The 22,783-nt window shown below is 37.2% G+C and overlaps 1 protein-coding gene across 1 annotated transcript in view; it reads left to right on the forward strand.

Annotated features, from left to right (window-relative positions):
- Positions 1-22,783, forward strand: part of LOC110283901 (adhesion G protein-coupled receptor E4) — a 319,788-nt gene that overhangs the window by 19,086 nt on the left and 277,919 nt on the right. Inside the window, exons 3-9 of the mRNA XM_021149445.1 lie at positions 2,711-2,761; positions 3,578-3,700; positions 9,752-9,904; positions 16,286-16,326; positions 16,731-16,866; positions 19,331-19,432; positions 21,994-22,178. Coding sequence (XP_021005104.1) covers positions 2,711-2,761; positions 3,578-3,700; positions 9,752-9,904; positions 16,286-16,326; positions 16,731-16,866; positions 19,331-19,432; positions 21,994-22,178 — 791 coding nt within the window. The remainder of the gene's footprint in view (positions 1-2,710; positions 2,762-3,577; positions 3,701-9,751; positions 9,905-16,285; positions 16,327-16,730; positions 16,867-19,330; positions 19,433-21,993; positions 22,179-22,783) is intronic.

The following is a 22,783-nucleotide window of genomic DNA, read 5'->3' on the forward strand; positions in this document are numbered from 1 at the left end:
ACAGGGTCCCCAATGGAGGAGCTAGAGAAAGTACCCAAGGAGCTAAAGGGATCTGCAACCCTATAGGTGGAACAACAATATGAACTAACCAGTACCCCCTGGAGCTCGTGTCTCTAGCTGCATATGTATCAGAAGATGGCCTAGTCGGCCATCAGTGAAAATAGAGGCCCATTGGTTGTGCAAACTTTATATGCCTCAGTACAGGGGAACGCCAGGGCCAAGAAGTGGGAGTGGGTGGGGAGGGGAGTGGGGATGGAGGGTATGGAGGACTTTTGGTATAGCACTGGAAATGTAAATGAAAATACCTAATAAAAAATTCAACTTAAAAAAAAAGGATCAAATGACCATAGGTGTATGGGCTCAGTTGTGGATTTTTAATTCCATTCCATTGATCTACCTGCCTGTCAGTGTACCAATACCATGCAGTTTTTATCACTATTGCTCTGTATTACAGCTTGAAGTCAGAGATGGTGATTTTCCCAGAAGCTTTTTTATTGTTGAGAATAGTTTTTGCTATTCTGGGTTTTTGTTATTCCAAATGAATTTGCAAATTACTCTTTCTAACTCTATGAAGAATTGTATGGGAATTTTGAGAGGAATTGCATTGAATCTGTAGATTGCTTTTGGCAAGATGGCCATTTTTACTATATTGATCCTGCCAATTCATGAGCATGGGAGATTTTTCCATCTTCTGAGATCTTCAATTTCTTTCTTCATGGACTTGAAGTTCTTGTCATACAGATCTTTCACTTGGCCAGGCAGTGGTGATGCACACCTTTAACCCCAGCACTTGGGAGGCAGAGATAGGCGGATTTCTGAGTCCGAGGCCAGCCTGGTTTACAGAGTGAGTTCCAGGACAGCCAGAGCTATATAGAGAAACCCTGTCTCGAAAAACCAAACTAAACCAAACCAAACCAAAGCAAAACAAAACAAAACAAAACAAAACAAAACAAAACAAAACAAAACAAAACAAAAACAGATCTTTCACTTGCTTGGTTAGTGTCACACCAAGGTATTTTATGTTATTTGTGACTACTGTGAAGTGTGTTACTTCCCTAATATCTTTCTCAGCCTTTTCATTCTTTGAGTAGAGTAAGGCTACTGATTTAAGTTTATTTTCTATCCAGCCACTTAGCTGAAGTTGTCTAAGAGCTTTAGGAGTTCTCTGGTGGAATTTTTGGGGTCACTTAAGTATACTATCATATCACCTGCAAATAGTGATATTTTGACTTCTTCCTTTCAAATTTATATCCCTTTGACCTCTGTTTGTTGTCTAATTGCTCTGGCTAGGATTTCAAGTACTATATTGAATAGGTAGTGAGAGAGTGGGCAGATTTGTCTAGTCCTTATTTTAGTGGAATTGCTTCAAGTTTCTCTCCATTAAGTTTGATGTTGGCTACTGGTTTGCTGTATATTGCTTTTACTATATTTAGGTATGGGCCTTGAATTCCTGATCTTTCCAAGACATTTACATGAAGGGGTGTTAAATTTTGTCAAATGCTTTCTCAGCATCTAATGAGATGATCATATAGATTTTTTATTCTTTGAGTTTGTTTATATAGTGGATTACATTGATGGATTTCTGTATATTGGATCATCCATGTATCCCTGGGATGAAGCCTACTTGATCATGGTGAATGATTGTTTTGATGTGTTCTTGGATTCAGTTTGTGAGAATTTTATTGATTATTTTTGAATCAATATTCATAAGAGAAATTGGACAGAAGTTCTCTTTCTTTGTAGTCTAATCCTTTTTTTATGGCTCGTAGTTTTTATATATGGCCCAGTGTTTTGAGCAGACATAGAAAATGTAATATCTCAATTAAACTCATTGGTTCACCACAGTAGACTATGTAAAATCATTTCTTTGAATTGTTATTAAGAGTCTTGTCCAACTTTGCTGTCTGTGGATACAATAAGAAATAAATATCATGACCAAAAGCAACTTGGAGAGGAAAAAGGTTTTGGCATTTTATAATATATCCCATGATAAAAAGAATTTGGAAGAATAACTTAAAGCATGAAATACATCAGAGTCCATGAAGAGTGATGTTTATTAGCTTGCTTTCCATGGCTTTCTCTGCCTGCTTTCTTATATAGCCCTGGACTAACTACCCAGAGGTGACACTGCTCAAAGTGCCCAGGCCCTCTCACATTCATCACTAATCAAGCAAACGTCCCACAGTGTTGGCATACAGGCCAATATGATAGAGAAAGTCTTCAGTAAAGATTCCCTTTTCCAAGCAATGTCAGATTTGTGTTGAGATGACAATAAATCCATGAGTTTACTTCTTTCTGGGAATAATAAAAACAGAAACAATCAAAAAAGTCACCCAATATTTGCATTCTCTGTGCATTGTGCTTTTCTTCATATAGTGCTTGCATTTATAATAATACCCATGGTGGGTTTAGGGGTCAGAGCTGGTAAAGGGGGCCGTTGAAAATAGAACAGAGATTGTGAGTGTGGCTTCTGTGTGAAAACCCGGGAGGTACAGTGGCGTTTACTGGTAGGCTCACAGGTACAATATTATGTATGTTTCACTCTTCAGTATCTTCACGCTCCACACAAGACAAAATGAAAGTGGTAGCACACTAATATTTATAGCTATAAAAGTTGTATTTATAGGGTGGACAAAGCCTATACAACTCCTTAGCAGAGCTAGACCTCTAAAGACCCCAACCAGAATATTTCCTTCTCTTTCTCTTTCAGTTCCTGGCATGCTGCTTATCTGGTCAATATTACAAATGATGAATATTTCAGGTGAGTCTCTTCATGGTTAAAGCCAGGGGAAAAGATAGTGGGGTATGAAATACTGCTCCCTGTAAGGGAAATGTTCACTGTTAAGTATGAAATTATTTATGAATTTTATATTTTTAATACCTTAAGTAACATTGCCCTATTTTTAGTATCTTCATCCTCACCATTATTATTTACATAACTTAGCTGAGAAATTACACATGTGATCCCATTTGGTGCTTAAGATATCACCATGAAGAATAAAGAAGACAAAATTCACACATGGTTTTTGATTTCCCCAAAAAGGAATTGGGTCCAAGTCACAGGAATGGCAGATGCTTCCTCTGGACTTTCCTCCTGCCTGTATCATTGATGATATGGTGATGCATACTTCAAACTCAGGTCATCATACTTACACCTCAAACTTACATAAAAACATACATACATTTATAAATAATGCATCTCTGCAGCTCTTGAAGCTGAGTGTATGTATACATACACATAGAGAGAGAGAGAGAGAGAGAGAGAGAGAGAGAGAGAGAGAGAGAGAGAGAGAGATTCTGTCAGTCATTGACTTAATGAGCCATTCTTTATGAATAGGCACTACTAACTTGTCCTCTAGTAATTAATGATGGTTTGGCCAGAAAAAAAATCTCCCAGAAAAGGAGGTCTCATAAGGTCTCCCAATTGAAATTTGACCATTTTTAAAAATAGATATTTATGGTAAAATGTATACAGAAAGTCCTTCTGAACATCTATATTCAACATTGGAGTAGTTATAAAATGATATGATTCAAAGGGCATGAAAAAATGCATCAGTGAATTTTGTGTTTCTTGCAGCTTCCTGTCCTGAGTGCAATGAAAATGCCAGCTGCTTCAACAGCACCCACTGTGTCTGTAAAGAAGGATTCTGGATGGGCTCTGAGAATAGAAGAATTATTGAGCCCCATGAGAAATGTCAAGGTAAAGTAGTCTATCTTCATATGTTTTCTGTTGTTGTGATTAATACCATGAGTAATCTGGGGAGGAAATGGTCCCTTTCATCCTACACTTCAAGGTAAAATTCTATTACAGAGGAAATATAGGGAATGGACTCATGGTAAAAACAAAACAAAACAAACAAAAAAACAAACACCAAAAACCAAAACAACAACAAGAAACTGGAGAAAGAGAATGAACCAGAGACCATGGAGAAGTTTCACTTACTTGCTATCTCTTCATGGTTATTTCAAAATAGTGATTTGAAGGAGAATGAGCTACATAGGGTCATATATTTAACTGCTTGGCTATAAGTTGGTGTAATTGTTTAGGAAGGATTAGAAGGTCTGGACTTGTTGAAAGACTTATAACCATAGGTGGACCTTGACATTTTAAAAATCCATGCCACTCTCAATTAGATACTTCTTTACTTTCTGCCTGTAAATCAGGTAATATATAATATCTCAAATACTGCCCCATCACAGTTCATAAAAATATGTTGTCCTTCTTCATGCCATAATAAACCCCCAACTAAATGCCTTCTTTTATAGATGTTATTTATTGCAGTGTCTCTTCACAACAATAAAACAGTCTTATGACAGCATTTTTTTCTTCAATTAAGGTCCTGATTTTAAAATGTCCCTTCCTTGTGCCAAGTAGAGAAAGAAAAAAAAAAACTAAATAACAAAAAGGTTTAGTTCAATCATTACAGAGAATCCTTACACCGCCTAATCAAACATTGATATGTCATGTAGATCTCAAAGATCTATATAAGAATCACTGACAAGGTTACAAGGTAAAGGTGTTGACCAAATGCATTTGTGTTATATTCTTTGGGGAGACAGGGAGTTTGTGGTTCTTTAGCTCAAGGAATCTTTGATTTGTAGGCCCCTTTATTAGTTTCGTGTATTTTGTGACAAAATACCCTGAAACAAGCAACTTAGGAGAGCAAATGATTTTTGTGGCTCACGATACAGGATTACATTCTATTACTGTAGGAAATCATGGTGGCTGACATTTTAAGTATATATTTACATCTGGAATCCTGAATAGAGACAGAACGTATGAATGTATGTGAGATATGAGGCGTTTCTGTCCTCCCTCAGTCTTGGATCCAAATCAAGAAATTGTCTTTTCACATTCAGGGTGGGAAGACATTACAAATCAATTAATTCATTAAAAGGAATTCCTCACAAGCATGCTTCCAAGCCAACTGATCAATCCAGAATATTTCTTATTGAAACTCCCTTTCTAGGCCATCCGATGTTCTGTCATGTTTAAAACTGATAATCACAAATTTATTCCAAATGGCATCTATATTCAAACCAAAAATGCAATCACCATACAGTACCTTCTCTTAAACTTCATCTCTGGTCTTTCACATAGAAAAATGGATGTTGAGAGGATTGATCCTATTATTAGGGTAAATATCAGGAACCCAAGAGAACCTGCTGAGATTTTCAGTTTCTTGTGTTCTGAAACAGTTATTTGGACCAGAGGCATATGTACAGTGAGATAAAGGGAAGGGAATGAATTTTTTTTTGTTTTTGTTTTTGTTGTTGTTGTTTGGATATTTTCTTTATTTACATTTCAAATGGTATCCCCTTTCCTGGTTTCCCTCCTTCCTGGAAACCCCCTATCCCACCCTCCCTCTCCTGCTCCTATGAGGGTGTTCCCATAGGTACCATGAGGTACTGAGAAGAAGTATATTCTTTTGTTTTAGGGTGAAATGTTCTACAGATATCTGTTAAATTGTTTTGGTTCAGAGCTTCTGTTAGTTTTATTGTGTCACTGTTGAGTTATTGTTTAAATGATCTGTCCATTCAAGAGAATGGGGTGTTGAAGTCTCCCACTATTATTGTGTGAGCTTCAGTGTGTGATTTGAGCTTTAGTAATATTTCTTTTACAAATATGGGTGCCTTTACATTTGGGGCATAGATGTACAGAATTGAGAGTACATCTTTCTGGATTTTTCCTTTGATGTGTATGAAGTGTCCATCTCCATTGTTTTTGATAGCTTTTTGTTGAACTTTTATTGGACATTAGAATGGCTACTCCAGCTTGTTTCTTGGGACCATTTGCTTGGAAATTTTTTCCAGCCTTTTACTTTGAGGTACTAACTCTATTTGTCACTGAGGTGTATTTCTTGCATGCAGCAAAATGCTGTGTCCTGTTTACATATCCACTCTGTTAGTCTAAGTCTTTTTTATTGGGGAACTGATTCCATTTATGTTAAGTGATATTAAGAACCAATGATTGTTGCATCCTGTTATTTTTGTTGTTAGAGGTGTAATCATGTTTGTGTGGCTAACTTTTGGGGGGGGGTTGTTGTGAGAAGATTAAGTATTTGTTTTTTCTTGGGTGTAGTTTTCATCCTTGTGTTGGAGTTTTCGTTCTATTATCCTCTGTAGGGTTGGATTAGTGGAAAGATATTGTTTAAATTTGGTTTAGTCTTGGAATACCTTGGTTTCTCCATCTATGGTAATTGAGAGTTTTGCTGGGTATAGTAGCCTGGGCTGGCATTTTTTTTTCTCTTAGGGTCTGTATGACAACTGCCCAAGATCTTCAGGCTTTTAGAGTGTCTGTTGAGAATCTGGTGTAATTATGATAGTTCTGCCTCCATGTGTTACTTGACCTTTCCCTTACTGCTTTTAATATTCTTTTAGTTGTGCATTTGGTATTTGGATTATTAAATGATGGGAAGAACTTTTTGGTCCAATATATTTGATGCTCTGTAGGCTTCTTGTACTTTTATCAGCATCTCCTTCTTTAGATTAGGGATCATTTCTTCTATAGTTTTGTTGAAGATGTTTACTGGCCCTTTTAGTTGTGAATCTTAGCTGTCTTCTATACCTCTTATTCTTAGGTTTGTTTTTTTTTTTTTTTCATTGTGTGCTAAATTTCTTCAATGTTTTAAGTCAGGATCTTTTTGGTTGTTTTTTTTTCTTTCTTTCTTTGACTGTTTTGTTAATGTCTTGTATGGTATCATGTATGTCTGCGAGCCTCTCTTCTATCTCTTGTATTCTGTTGGTATTGCTTGAATCTGAGAATGCTGCTCTCTTTCCTAGGTTTTCCATCTCCGTGGTTGTCTCCCTTGGTGATTTCTTTATTGTTTCTATTTCTGTTTTTAGATACTGAATGGTGTTATTCAATCCTTCACCTATTTCATTGTGTTTTCCTGTATTTTTAAGATATTTACGTGTTTCCTTTTTAAGGGCTTCTACTTGTTTACCTGTGTTCTCCTATATGTCTTTAAGGGAGTTATTTATGTCCTTGTTAAGGTCCTCTATCATCTACATGAGATGGGAGTTTATATTAGGATCTTGCTTTTCAGGTATATCGGGGTATCCAGGGCTTGCTGTGGTGTGAGAAGTAGGTTCTGATGTTGCCAAGTAGCAGTAGTTTCTGCTTGCCTCTTGCCTTCTGATTATCTCTAGTGTTAACTGTCCTTGCTATCTCTGATTGAAGCCTGCCCCTCCTGTAAGACTGGTTATTTTGGCCTCTTGGGTTCCAGCTGTCTCTGGATAGGGGAGAGTGTCTGCACACCCTGGTCTGTCTGCAGAACCTGGCTGTGTCAGAACTTCTTGGAGTCAAGCTGTCTCTCTGTGTGGACAGCATGAAGGGACTGGAGCACAGGACATGCTTCTGAGTAAAGATGCAACCTGGAAGGAAAGTGTGTCTCTGGCTGGGTGCATGGAGAAGTTCCTTTCTCTGGACCTCAGGGAGGGTTCCAGTTAGGCCAAGTATTGTGACAGGGGTTGGGACCTCATCTGTGATCCTGGCTGTGTCAGAACTCTTGAGGTCAAGCTGTCTCTGGGTACAGGCATGTTAAGGGGTTTGCAGACCACAGGATCCACTCCTTGATGCAGTTGAGAACTAGAAGGAATATGTGCCTAGCTGGGCAGGACTTCCTGAATCCCCTGTGATCCTGAGTGTTAGTCAATTATTTTAAGTTTAGCTGTGTGTCAATTATCAGGAAAAGGACAGAAAACAGTCATAGTCTTCACAAAAGCATAAATCAAGTGGCATCTAGCCCAGGTGTTAATAGAGAAAGTATCCTCTGGGACCCCTTGTAACCCAACCTTCCAATGCCATCATTATTACCTGAAAAATATGGTATTTTGAGATTCTACAATAACCGTTAATAAGTCTCTGATTATAGGATTAACCTGGTTTCTGGTACAGATTTCCAAATTTTTCTACATTCTTCAAAGAGACCTCATAGTTGGGTTGACTATATTAATGGCTCCACTTCTTAGTACCAGCTTCATTTCCTATTTTATGCTAGGTACATATGTGTTTGCCTGCATGCATATCTATATCACATATTAATGCAGTGAGCATGGAGGCTAGAAGTCATCAGATCCACTGGAACTGGTACTAAAACTGGTGGTGAGCTGCCATGTGGATTCTACAAATTGTACCTAGGTGTCTTAGTCAGGGTTTCTATTCCTGCACAAACATCATGACCAAGAAACAAGTTGGGGAGGAAAGGGTTTATTCGGCTTACACTTCCATACTGCTGTTCATCACCAAGGAAGTCAGGACTGGAACTCAAGCAGGTCAGGAAGCAGGAGCTGATGCAGAGACCATGGAGGGATGTTCCTTACTGGCTTGCTTCCCCTGGCTTGCTCAGACTGCTCTCTTATAGAACCAAGACTACCAGCCCAGAGATGGTCCCACCCACAAGGGGCCTTTCCCCTTGATCACTAATTGAGAAAATGCCTTACAGTTGGATCTCATGGAGGCATTTCCTCAACTGAAGCTCCTTTCTCTGTGATAACTCCAGCTGTGTCAAGTTGACACAAAACTAGCCAGTACACTAGGTCTTCTACAAGAGCAGATACTGCTCTTAAACACTGATCCATCTCTTTGGCCCCACAAATTCTGTATTAGTTATACATTTGATGTTGGTATAAATGACATAACCTAAAGCAAGTCAAAGAAGAATATGTTTGAGCTTGTGGTTCCAGGGACAAAGTTCATAATTATGGAATACCATTGTATGAGGCAGTCAGAGATGATATATCATATCTCACCTATACACAGGCATTAGAAGCATGAAGAAGGTGGTATAACAAGGTTAGAAACACTCAAAAGTTGCTCCTAGCTATGTCCGCCCTCCAATAGCATTCTTATTACCATAAACAAAGAGATAATATTTGAATATCTAAGCTCACAGAGAATATTTATTATTCAAACAACTACTGTTTCCTTTATTTTGGGGGGTGGGGGTTATTTTTAAAAGTGGTCATTTTATTTATTTACATTTCAAATGTTATACCCCTTCCTGGTTTCCTCTCTGAAATCCCCCATAAATTATTGCTACCATACCAAAAACAGAATTTACCTAAAAATACATTTCTCAGCTTTTTTTCTATTCCACTATTCAATCTTTTTCTTCATTCATCATCATCATCATTATTCTGAGTATTTTATAGGATATTTCAGTGTCTATTAGACTGCTGCCTACCTCATAATCCTTCAAGATATTATTTTACAACACACATGCAGTGTTTTTATTGATATTTGTGATAATTATTCTTCACTATCAACTTGAATGAATTTGGAGTAACACCTGTGAACATGTCTGTGAGGATCTTTGAGGATCTTTGAATGGAAATGACATAACTCCACAGACTTTAATTCCAGACTAAATAAAAAGGCAACAAAGAATAAAAACAGCTTAATGCCAGTATTCATCTTTTTCTGCAGGCTGCTTGCTTATGGAATATGAACAAATACCTCATACTCATGTGAACAAATCTTCCTGTTATCAAGGATTGCTTCCTAACCATACATTAAAAGTCAAAATTAACTATTTCTTCCTTAAGTAGCTCTAGATACATACTAAAGTGCTTGGAGACTTTATATATTAAAGGAAAATATGATCTTTATCATATTAGTTTAGCCTAACAAAGAACAAAGAATATTGATAGGTAAATTTACAAATAAGTCTGGCAGTAGAGGCTTTATAGTTAAAAGAAAGACATACCACTCTATGAAAACAAAAACAAAATTTCTCTTGATTTGCAGATATTAATGAGTGTCTACTGAAAGAATCAGTATGCAAGGATGTGTCATACTGCAGAAATAAAATTGGGACTTACATATGCAGCTGTGTAGTAAAATATCCTTTATTCAACTGGGTAGCTGGCATTATTAATATTGATCACCCTGATTGTTATGGTAAGTCTATCCATTTTTTTTAATTACGCAAAAGGAGGTGGGTTAGTAGAGCTTGTGACAGCTACAACACTGCTAGCCAGAATCCTAGAGTTATTTTTGTATTTTCATACCCCATTCACTTGTTCCTGTTCTGTTATAATGCAATCACATTTAATCTCTAGGGCCAAATAACTGCTTCCAAACTTCTAAATCTTCCAAATCTGTGTGTGTCCAATGAAATTCTCTACCCTTGATCCCTTTATAGAAGTTTATAGAACTTTTATCTTGCACCGATGCCATATTCGGTTCCTATGCCAGCTGTCTTCAGAATAAGCCCAATCATGTCATGCTAATATTCTCAAGGCTTTCATCACATCTGTCTTAGTTCTACAGTAATGACAGATCAGCTTCTTAAGATCCAGAATACATTTTATTGCTTGAGTCATGTAGAATACCACACATTAAATGATGCTGCATCAAGGAAAAGTGCTTCCATTTACCAATTGGTTTGAGTGTACAATTTAAAAAAAAAAAAAAAAAAACTTTTTTTCATGTAATAAATTTTGATATTTTCCTTCTACTCACTCCTTCCAGCTCATCTCTTTTCTACCTACTTAACTTCAATTTCCCTTCCCCCATCTCTCTCTTTCTCCAAAACTAATAAAACAGATCAAAATCCAACAAGACAAATAGTATCACAATAAAAACTGAAACAAAAATCTCTCACAAATGAAATTATGTCATTCTATTGTGTTGTCCAAACATACATAGACAGGGTTCCTGCACTAGAGAATAGTTGTTACATTCATTGTCACTCCAATGGAAAAAAATATCTTCCATTTTCTGGCATGTATCATTTCTCTACACCTTCTTAGTTAGGGTTAGGAATTGATATCTATGACCCCATCTTAGGGCTGGTTATCTTCACAGCAAGAATTGAATTTTGGCCTGAGTATACTAAAATGTGTCATATATAAATAGGAATAAAAACAGAATTTACTATGCTGAGTAAGCATTGCTAAATAACACATTATCTAAGAATTCACTAGAATAAAGCAAGGAAAAGCATATTTTTGCACAATTCTCTGATTAGCGTCTAGAATTGGGTTAGCTGAGCTATCAGCATCTGAGATTTTTGTATTCAACCAAGATCATTATCAAATTTATAGTTCCACTGTACCTTGTATTGAGGCAAGACCTTCTACATACTCACTCACAGCTGCTGACAGGATAGTTTGATGTTTGTTAGGGTTTTAATGTCTTTGTTTTATGGACAGTATTAATAGGTATTCATGGAATTTATGAGTGTCCTCCACCACAACCCCAATATTGATATTTAAGCATGCTACAACAAGGCTTGGTTTATTTTCATAAAGGCATTCTTTCCAGGCTAGAATACTGTAATCTAGTATGATTGGTTTTTTGTTAGCAAGTATGTGTCTTTATATACCTCTTAGTTGTAAGCATGTACTGAAATAGAATTTTGATTGAATTGTTGAATTCTATGGTGTGATTCTTCCTGTGGAAATGAACAAACATCTATTTGCCTAAGATACAGCATCAGTGGCAGATGAGAGAAATGACATTACCCATGTAGCTTAGTAAATGAATAAGGGGACAGGCATCATACATAGGCAGTCATAGCACTAAAACATCCAATCCAACATGAATGGCAACTCAAAAAACATACATCACTGGAGCTATTTAATGAATTTTAGGCACTGGAATGACCAGAGACTTTTCTCTCTCTAGAAGTTATTACTGCTGATGGAGCCTATGAGAGGAGTCTTGTGAATCTTTTAAGTTTCATGAAATTTTTGAGACTGCTGTTGCTTACCCCTGAGTCTTAGAAAACCCTCATCCAGAAAGGAACATTTCAGTTATGAGAAAATAGCTATAAACCCTCATTCTTCCCATTCTTCCACAATGTTGTCTCAGCCTACTGTTGGATAATATTGATAGTATTGTGAGTGTCAGATGACTGCCACAGCAAGAAGAATTTACTCTGTGGAGATAGCACAATTATGAGTCTTTGCATTATATTTCCACTTTTAATAAGGAAATTTTCCTCAATTACTAACATTTTGGGAGCAACTTGACTGGCCAATGCAGTAAATTAACAGTATAAAGTCAGTGGACTCCATGGGACCTTTGACTTCAGTCATTGGCATGCAATACCAGATGTGAGCTCCACCTTATGAAATCAACCTTAATTTCCAGTAGTCAGTTATACACATAACAGCCATGTCATGTAGTAACATAGCATGCAAGATTATAATCAAGAAAAAAATGGATGACAACTTTGCTGCCACAGACAACACTTTATATCTCACCATTTTCAAATCTACAAAGGAGGATATTCTAGTCTGTCTCAACTTGATTTCTCCATGCCCAACTTTGGTGTCATTAGCAATATGGCTTTGTCTTCACATTCTGCCATCCAACTCAGAGTACTGGGAATAGAATTTATGATTTCTGAGGATTAGGTGTTTCTATAGCAAATAATTTCTAGGGAGCTTTCCCATCTCTGGCACAAGGATTTTCGATCAATGTTATTTTCTACTCACAATAAGTCTTTGGGGGGGTTGTTTTACAAGTTTGTAAGATACTCAAGAGTACTAATGTTACATAATGAAACATTTTAAATGTTTTACACTGGGTCACAGATGCCTACCAATTTCTTTCCAATTAAATTCTAGTTGTTTATGAAAAAGGAACCATTATTAAGGCCCATCATACTATGAGTGATTTCATACATTCTATAAGTTATTTCATCAAAATGGCAATGTCAGTATGGCACCATGCAAGGAAACATTATTCTTTGTTGTCATCCATTGCCTACAAATATCTTTTATGTGCCTCTGCTTGCTATCACTTATCTGCTACATTGCTGTGCATCTCCACTCATCAGCCTTGTGATGCTCAGCTCCCTTAAAGCTGTGCTTTGTACTGGCAAAGGGTTCTAAGTTCCAAATGCTCTCACCCAAAACTATGGTTCTTGACTCTATACTAGGTACACCTGTCTTATCAAATGGCCCCAGGCTGAGTAAACATTTTTCTACTACCTGTGAATTATATAAAAAGCACATAGGGAAAGATTCCTTCTTCAAATGAAACTTAACCTTTCTTTTCCTGAACTGCTACTTGGCCTTTTAGAGCATCTAGAAGCTTATTAGCTTAACAGTTGGCTTTCTGTAATTTCCTCTCTAGAAACTCTACCTTGACATCAAACTTGCTACATTTGCCACCCAGTATCCTTACACTTCTGTTTGATTGCTTTGCCTTTTTAGTTCTACTATTGATTACTTTAACATCTTAAAAGATAATTTGTAAGTCACAGCATATCGCTCACATCACCTAAAACTTCTTTACTTCATAAATGATTCAAGTTATCGTGCAGCTCAGCAAAGCCATTAAAGGGCCATGTCAGACCCAAGCCACATGATCAATCAACATCTTTCTGAAATTTGTGAGTAATGTCTTAAAAGATGCAATTAAAAGGATATTAAATGCTACCTCTTTAATGCCCAGTTTCCTCAACAATGCCTGCCCTTTTAGTATCTTTCAATCAATATGTTAATGAAAACTTACATGCTGATAGATCTTACCAATATATTTTATGTGACATCCCATCAGAAATTTTCTTCAGAATGTTGAGATTATGTTGGCCCCACAAGGACTTTGCTACAAGGACTTTGCCACAAGGACTAATAGTAAATAATACTAATAACTTCTTAGTTTTTATAGCATTCAGACTGATCATGTCCATTAGTCTGTCTTATCACCTAATTAGCATGATTATAAAAAGAAGGTTTGAAATATGTTTGTTTAAAAGTTTTACTCAATTCATGTCAGATGCAGAATGATCTCTGATTATCATTGTTTCTAGTTTCTCATATGCAGCTGTTCATAAAAGTGCTGACTGCATACGAATTGTGGATTTCTCCTTTGTTTTTCTATTGGAAATCAGAGCTAATGCAGTCTAATTTCATTTTAGCTAACTATCTTCCAGTCATCACCTTATTTTTTCTGAGTTCCAAGGTTTTACATCTAAGAAACGGCCACTTGCAAGCTCTTTCTCAGTGTTATTCCATATCTATCTGGCCATGTTCTTTCTGGGAAGTCACCTGAACTCAATCACATATCTCACTGCATACAACAAAGGCTACAAAAGTGATGACTCAGACTGTTCAAGGTCTCCTCTAATATGTGCTAATTTTAGGTATTATAATGTATTTTACCCCATCAGCACATTGGTGGGCATTTCTTCACTGGATTGAATGACTCCAATCAAGTGGGAACTGCTCAGATATACCAAATAGAAGATGGCCACACTGTGGTTCTAGCTATGGAAACTCCACTCTGCAGCAACTTATACTTTGGTATTATTCTACCTTCTATCAAAAAGAGAATAATACCACAAGAAAAGCAAGAAAGCATATCATGCCATACTATATGAGGAAAGGTATCATGTTGGGATTGTCTTTGCAGAAATCCATCCTCAGAAATAGCAGCCACAAATTGGATGGATCTAGAAAATATCATCTTGAGTGAGGTAACTCAATCACAAAAGAACACACATGTTATGCACTCACTGATAAGTGGATATTAGCCCAGAAGCTCAGAATACCCAAGTTAGATTCACAGACCATTTAAGGTTCAAGAAGAAGGAAGACCAAAGTGAGGATACTTCTGTTCTTCTTAGAAGGGGGAACATAATACCCATGGGAGGAAATACAGAGGTAAAGTATGGAGCAGAGACTGAAGGAAAGGCCATCCAGAGACTTCCCCATCTGGAGATCCATCCCATATACAGTCACCAAACCCAGACACTACTGTGGATGCCAACAAATGCTTGCAGGAAGGAGTCTGATATAGCTGTCTCCTGAGAGGCTATGCCAGTGCCTGACAAATACTGAGGTGGATGGTCTCAGCCAACCATTGGACTGAGCACAGGGTCCCCAATTGAGGAGCTAGAGAAGAGACCCGAGGGGCTAAAGGGGCTGCAGCCCCATAAGAGGAACAATAATATGAACCAACCAGTACCCTCAGAGCTCCCAGGGACTAAACCACCAACCAAAGAATACACATTGGAGGGACCCATGGCTCCAGCCACATATGTAGCAGAGGATGACCCTGTTGGTCATCAAATGGAGGAGAAGCCCTTGGTCCAGTGTAGAGGAATGGCAGGACCAGGAAGTGAGAGTGAGTGGGTTGGTGATCAGAGAGAAGAAGGAGGGGGTAGAGGGGTTTCAGAGGGGACACCAGGAAAGGGGATAACATTTGAAATGTAAATAAAGAAAATATATAATTAAAAAAGAAATACTAGCCACTGTTGTGTACCCCAAATGTCTATCACAGGAGCCACACAACTGTTCCTTTTCAAATCATTTTTTGATTAAGTTAGTATCATTTGACAGTTACTGGATCATACGAATAAGTTTCCTAGCTACTGTAGATACAACACTGTTGATTAAAAAGACAATTCTACTCATGTCTAACTAACTAAGCCAGTGAGTTTAGTGGAGTTACTTACAACAGTATCTTTGAGAGGTCACTAATAACAGCATGGGTTCTTCAAGACAAATATATCAAAAAGCCCACACAGCATATGTTTCAACATTCTGTAGACATAGAGCTCCTTAAACATTTTTTAGGCAGCTCAGTGAATCTAACTACAGCTTTCCTATACAGCAATGGTTACTGCTTACATAACCAAGGGAAGGATGCATAGAAATCTTGTAAGTTTAAGGAGAATCTTGAGCCTTTTGAGTTTGTTTACTTACTAAGTTTCAATGGACCTTCTCCAGCAGGGAATATTTCAGTTCCGAGGAGATAGCTGCAGATCAACAGTACCACTTACCATCTAAATCTTAATATATTAAAAGCATGACTTAGAACACATATAACAAATATCAAGAGAGTAGGAGTCCTTGAAAATTAAAAAGGGTTTAGTGAGAGGTAGGGAGAGAAAATTGTATAAGCAAAAGTAGCAGGATATATTAACAAAGACTATATATATATATGTATCATAAAAAAGAAATAACTTAAAATTCCAGTTTAGAGTACATATTCATCATTTTAAAATGTTTTTACACTTATTTGGGGGAATTTATTTTGAAAACACATTGTTGAGAACTTATTTTGAGAACACATTATTAACATTTTTCTCTCTCCTAACTTCTCTTAGATCCTTTCTTCTTCTTACCCATGCAATTGTATGCTCTTTTTTTCTCTTAAAAAAAATAACAAAACAATTCAAGCAAGCAGCATCAAAAATAAAATAATAAAATGGATGGGCTGTAAAGCAATCAGAAAATGATCAAACTTGAAGGTGATTGGAAAACAAATATAAACCAGATGTGGTCTCCCCATATATGATGTAAATCTGACTTTTTCCAGTGAACAAGAGCAAGAATACGGGATCAAAACCATATACTTTGGTGAGTGGAACAATGTCTTTGATTGGGAATCATCTAGACGGTCTTTGATGGGTCGTTCTCTACTTAAGCACTACACCAGCTCACTCTGGTTATTATGCGAGAGTATTTCTTATCCCCAGTCTATTTCCTCTTCTGCTCTGTGTAAATGTGTGAATGGCAAGTTTTGTTGCCATGAGAATTAGCTACAATACTATGCCACAAAAACTGGGGAAATTTAGGGTGGATGCCTAGGGTATCTTCAGCTGTCATCAAAGACTGTCACTAAATGTCAAAATGCATCACTCATTCCATAGCATAGTGACTAACATTGTTGGCTTTTGGAACAAGCCAACAAAACTTCCGCAGATTCATTCTTCCTTGAGTTCTAATAATAATCTATATAATTGCAAATATTTGTTTGATAGGGAGTACTGAGTGAATTTAAATCCAAAGAGGAGGTTGCAAAAGGAGCTACCATGTTACTTCGCAAAGTGGAACTTCACATCTTGAATGAAAACTCAGCTATACCAAAAAAGGATGAAAATCCTTTATTGGATATAGGTAAGAAATTGAAAGTTGACTTATTACAGTGCCATAAAGGAAAATGGGACATGGAGCATTCATAGACTATAAAGAATAAAGCTGTTTTTTTCATCTCTATGCCAGAATAGGTGAGCATATTACCTTCAAATATGAAAGATTTACTTGACCTGGTAGAGCATTGGGTTAAACTTTTCCACTTGGGTTTGTTGATATGTTCTATGTGAAGTGAGACAAAAGATGGTGGCTCTATCAGAAGGTTTAATATACAGCAGATAAATCATGTATCATGGGCTTTCTTTCAGAGGCAAACCAACAGTGGTGTACCTCTTACAGCCCACTCCACCACCTAATTTCAAGAATCTTAGATACAATAACATTAGTCTGTGAGTTCAGTTATATATAAATAAACTGATAGTGTTACAGGCTTCAAAAAATACCCAGAAAGCCATAGGTCATGAATGACATCCATGATACTTGTTAGGGTCTTTATATATCCTTACTTGTGCCAAGTGTATACAGTGCAGAACTTTTTGGCAGAGGTCCACAAGAAGAATATCTAATACTCTTTGTTAATCCATTTTCTTGCATATGTTAATGTTGATGTAGCCCTTTATGGGGAAAAGCCTCGAAGATATGGGCACAGGGGGAAAATTCCTGAATAAAACAGCAATGGCTTGTGCTGTAAGATCGAGAATTGACAAATGGGACCTCATAAAATTGCAAAGCTTCTGTAAGGCAAAAGACACCGTCAATAAGACAAAAAGGCCACCAACAGATTGGGAAAGGATCTTTACCTATCCTAAATCAGATAGGGGACTAATATCCAATATATATAAAGAACTCAAGAAGGTGGACTCCAGAAAATCAAATAACCCCATTAAAAAATGAGGCTCAGAGCTAAACAAACAATTCTCACCTGAGGAATACCGAATGGCTGAGAAGCACCTGAAAAAATGTTCAGCATTCTTAATCATCAGGGAAATGCAAATCAAAACAGCCCTGAGATTCCATCTCACACCAGTCAGAATGGCTAAGGTCAAAAATTCAGGTGACAGCAGATGCTGGCAAGGATGTGGAGAAAGAGGAACACTCCTCCATTGTTGGTGGGATTGCAAGTTTGTACAACCACTCTGGAAATCAGTCTAGCAGTTTCTCAGAAAATTGGACATAGTACTACCGGAGGATCCAGCAATACCTCTCCTGGTATATCCAGAAGATGTTCCAACCGGTAAGAAGGACACATGCTCCACTATGTTCATAGCAGCCTTATTTATAATAGCTAGAAACTGGAAAGAACCCAGATGCATCTCAACAGAGGAATGGATACAGAAAATGTGGTACATTTACACAATGGAGTACTACTCAGCAATTAAAAACAATGAATTAATGAAATTCCTAGGCAAATGGATGGACTTGGAGGGCATCATCCTGAGTGAGGTAACCCAATCACAAAAGAACTCACAAGATATGTACTCACTGATAAGTGAATATTAGCCCAGAAACTTAGAATACCCAAGATATAAGATACAATTTGTGAAACACATGAAACTCAAGAAGAACGAAGTTCAACATGTGGACACTTTGCCCCTTCTTAGAATTGGGAACAAAACACCCATGGAAGGAGTTACAGAGACAAAGTTTGGAGTTGAGACGAAAGGATGGACCATCTAGAGACTGCCATATCCGGGGATCCACCCCATAATCAGCCTCCAAATGCTGACATCATTGCATACACTAGCAAGATTTTGCTGAAAGGACCCAGATATAGCTGTCTCTGTGAGACTAGGCCAGGGCCTAGCAAACACAGAAGTGGATGCTCAATGGAGGAGCTAGAGAAAGTACCCAAGGAGCTAAAGAGATCTGCAACCCTGTAGGTGCAGCAACATTATGAACTAACCAGTACCCCAGAGCTCTTGTCTCTAGCTGCATATGTATCAAAAGATAGCCTAGTCGGCCATCACTGGAAAGAGAGGCCCATGGGACATGCAAACTTTATATTCCCCAGTACAGGGGAACGCCAGGGCCAAGAAGTGGGAATGGGTGGGTAGGGGAGTAGGGGGGAGGGTATGGGGGACTTTTGGGATAACATGGAAATGTAAATGAGGAAAATACGTAATAAAAAATTTAAAAATAAATAAAAAATAAAAAAGCTCCTATTCTCCCGTCACATAAGACAACTGATTACCTGTCAAGATCCCATCACACACCTCTCAATCGCCAGAAAACTGATGAAATAATCTTCAGTATATGGGCCTCATCATGAGGCCTTTCATAGTCAGAGATTTAATGACAAATGGACAAGTCACCCTCTAAGTGATTTCAACTTTCTCAGATCAAAAAACGTTTATAAAATCACGTTCTCAAATAGAAAATTCTCAAGCAAGATTAATATCCCCATCATCGTTGTCATTGTCATCATGGTCATCATTGTTGTTGTTATTCATATGTGAGGTAAAACTCATTTTTTTTTCATTGCTTTCAGCGTATGAAACTAAGAGGTGCAAGACGATGACTCTTCTAGAAGCTGGCAACAATACAATGAAGGTTGACTGCAGGAGTGGTTTCAAAGAACACAACAGTGGAGGTGGCGTGCTATGATCAGCATTTTCTCCTGTCACAGTGAATAGGGCAAGGGACATGTGCGCATATTTCCAAGGGATTAGAACTTTGAGATTAGGTGAAAAAGATCATCCTTGTGTACTGATCAGGCATTCATGGAGACGAAGTTGAGCAACTGTCAGAAGGGCAGCATATTTTGCTATGTATTCTAAAGTAATAAAAGATGTGTACTGCTATATTTTCTGAACAAAGACAGGCTTGTCACATTTCAGTGTGATCCTCTGTCATACTAATATTGAATGGTGCCAAGCAAGCATTTCCTTGACCGTCATTCCTTTTGAGATTCGTTCTAAAAACACTTTTAGAAAAGCATTTACTCGATTTCCTTCTATCTTGAAAAACTTGTATTTGTTGTCATACCTGTTTAATTTTTTTCTGCATGACCGCGCGTGTGTGTGTGTGTGTGTGTGTGTGTGTGTGTGTGTGTGTGTACAGGAATAGGTGTTGCACTGAACAATAGATATGAATGCCTCAATTGAACTTCTGATTCTAAAGCAGAGAGTAGGCTGCATTTGACATAATCTTCAGTAAATGCCTGAAAAAAAGAAGTGGGGATGTCAGGGAAAAAGAAATAGGAAAGAAAAATTAATAGAAACAACTTCAAGTAGAAAGATCTGGTCCAGTCTTAAAAGAGTGATTTTTGACTCTGTAAATTTCTGATTACTCCTGCACTATCATTCAGAATTGTTCTGTGTAAAAGCAAAAAAAAAAAAAAAAAAAAAAAAAATGTACTAAAAATTAGTTTATTTTTTAAAGTGGACTAAATGATCACAGAAGTATTGGCTGACGTTAGTCTAAAACATGAGGTTGTTCAAAACCTATCTAAAGCACTGCTCTCTACTTTGATATGACTACTTTTATGGCTTATATTTTGGAAAACATTCACCAACCATTCTAATTTCCCTTCATTATGATTCATATTCTAAAAGGGGTGGGAAATATGCGTCTCATTTGTATCAGTGATGCAGTGCTGTTCTGATTTGAACTGCCCAACATCCTGCACTAGATAGACTCCTTTCATTTTTGCAGTGTAAATCTACACTGCTATTGGAGTTACCATTTGAATAGATAAATGGTTTTAGAAAGATTTACCTGTATTGTGACTCATAATCTTTAAGGGCTGTATCAAATATAGGATTATCTGTCTCAGTGATAGAATGCTATTCTCATTTGAACATCCCAACATGATCCAATAGATAGACCCCATCTTTAATTTTCTACTGGAAGCTCTTCACGAGTATTGAACTTAGTCTTCGACTAGACAAATGGATTTAGAAACTGTTTTATTTTGCCATAATCAGGTAAGCACCAATAGAATCTAGATAGTATATACAGTGCTAATCAATTTTATTCTGGGGGTTATAAATCAATTCACTATCAATTTTTTAAATAAGCTGTACTATTCCTTAATTTTACATGGGATTGAAAAGTAAGATTTGGACAATATAATAAAATCTACACACCCAACCAATGGACAGAAGCTGCTGAACCCTGGGGTTGAATTAGGGGAAAGCAGGAAGAAGCTGAGGAGAAAGGCAACTCTGTAGGAGGACCAGCAGTCTCAATTAATCTGGACCCCCCCCCCCGGGATCTCTCAGATATTGGAACAGAAACCAGGCAGCATACACCAACTGATATGAGGCCCCCAATACACATACAGCAGAGAACTGCTGGGTCTCGGTTTAGTCAGAGAAGATCCACCTAACCCTCAAGAGACTGGAGGTGCCAGGGAGTTTGGAGGTCTGGTGGGGTGGGGGATGGAAGGTGGAACATACTTGTGGAGACAAGGGGTCAGGGAGGAGGTGTGGGATGTGGAACAGCTGGAGATTGGACCAGAAGGTGAATAAAATCTGGAGTAATAAATAAACAGGAGTAATTGAAAGTTGTATATTTAACTTCCAATTTCATGAAGATAGGAAGAAATGAGGGGAAAATGGGAGGAACAAGTAAGTTGGGATAAAGATGAAATAAAAAAGATGAGGGTAGAAGGGATATTTAAGACCAAAGGAATGTGTATAATGTGTATATAACCAGAAAAGACTGCAAATGGAATGAGAATAAATTAAATAATTACATAACCTTGAGGGAACTGGAGGTGGCATTGCATATTTTCCTTAGTCCACTTGTTCTTTAGAGCACAGGTAATCACGGTTTATAACACACACACATACACACAGTAGTTTGTGTCAAGTTAACAAATTTTCCCAGCACATTGTGTGTGTGTGTGTGTGTGTGCGTGTGCATGTGCATATACATATACATATATATGTATGTGTACATGTATACATACATACATACATACATACATACACAAATGTATGCATACATATACATATATACACACATAGTGTGGCTGTGATGCATGTGTGAAATTCCATGCTTATCAATGTTTATAGTGTGTATATATACAATTTAAGGGATGCATATGGGTAAATTTAGTAGACATATATTTACTTCATGGTCACATGTAAGTCATTTGTATTATCCATTGTTTAATCTTCAATGAAATTTATTTTATTTTATCAGGTGAAACTGCAGTGGCTTTCATTGCATATAAGTCTCTTGGGAATCTTCTAAATGGTTCCTTTTTTAGTAACAAAGAAGGGTTTCAGAAAGTGACACTGAACTCTCACATCGTTAGTGGAGCCATTCGCTCAGAGGTCAAACCTGTCCTCTCTGAACCTGTACTCCTGACTTTACAAAATATTCAGGTGAGTTTCTTCTCAAAGCATCGTTTAAAATGTGTGTGCTTGAGTGTTTTAATTGCATGGACATTTCTGCATCATGAGCATATAGTGGCCAGAGATGTATGTAGTCAACACAGAGCAAATGATGTAATTCTAATATAATTACAAAAATAAAAGCAGTAATAAAAACCTTGTGTTTTAGTGGCTCAATCTTAAGGTTAAGTCAAATAAAGCCTTTATGAGCTCACTAACACTGGAAAGCAAAACAGTAGAATTCAGTTTCTCTACAGTAGAACCTAACAGGGATTGTAGAAGAATGCAGAATCATTAGAAACAAACTTTATGTTATAAAATAACATTTTGGAGCCTTAATGTAACCTAGCACATCTTGAGATTATTACATTTAGTAGCATAAATTAATTATATATTATAATGGGGTAAGTGATGACATTTTTCATATATTTACACAATGTGTTTAGCTCATCTCCACCCCATTATATTAATGTATTTTGGTCCTTCTGTTGTATAAAACTTTTCCTGGGGAGATGAGAACCCACAGCAAAGCAAAGCAATCATGCCACCAAATTCCAGTTAATGAAGCAATGACATTGTTAGGTTAAGGAGGAGAG

Source organism: Mus caroli, chromosome 17 (genome assembly GCF_900094665.2).
Source record: "Mus caroli chromosome 17, CAROLI_EIJ_v1.1, whole genome shotgun sequence".
Taxonomy (NCBI): Eukaryota; Metazoa; Chordata; class Mammalia; order Rodentia; family Muridae; genus Mus; species Mus caroli.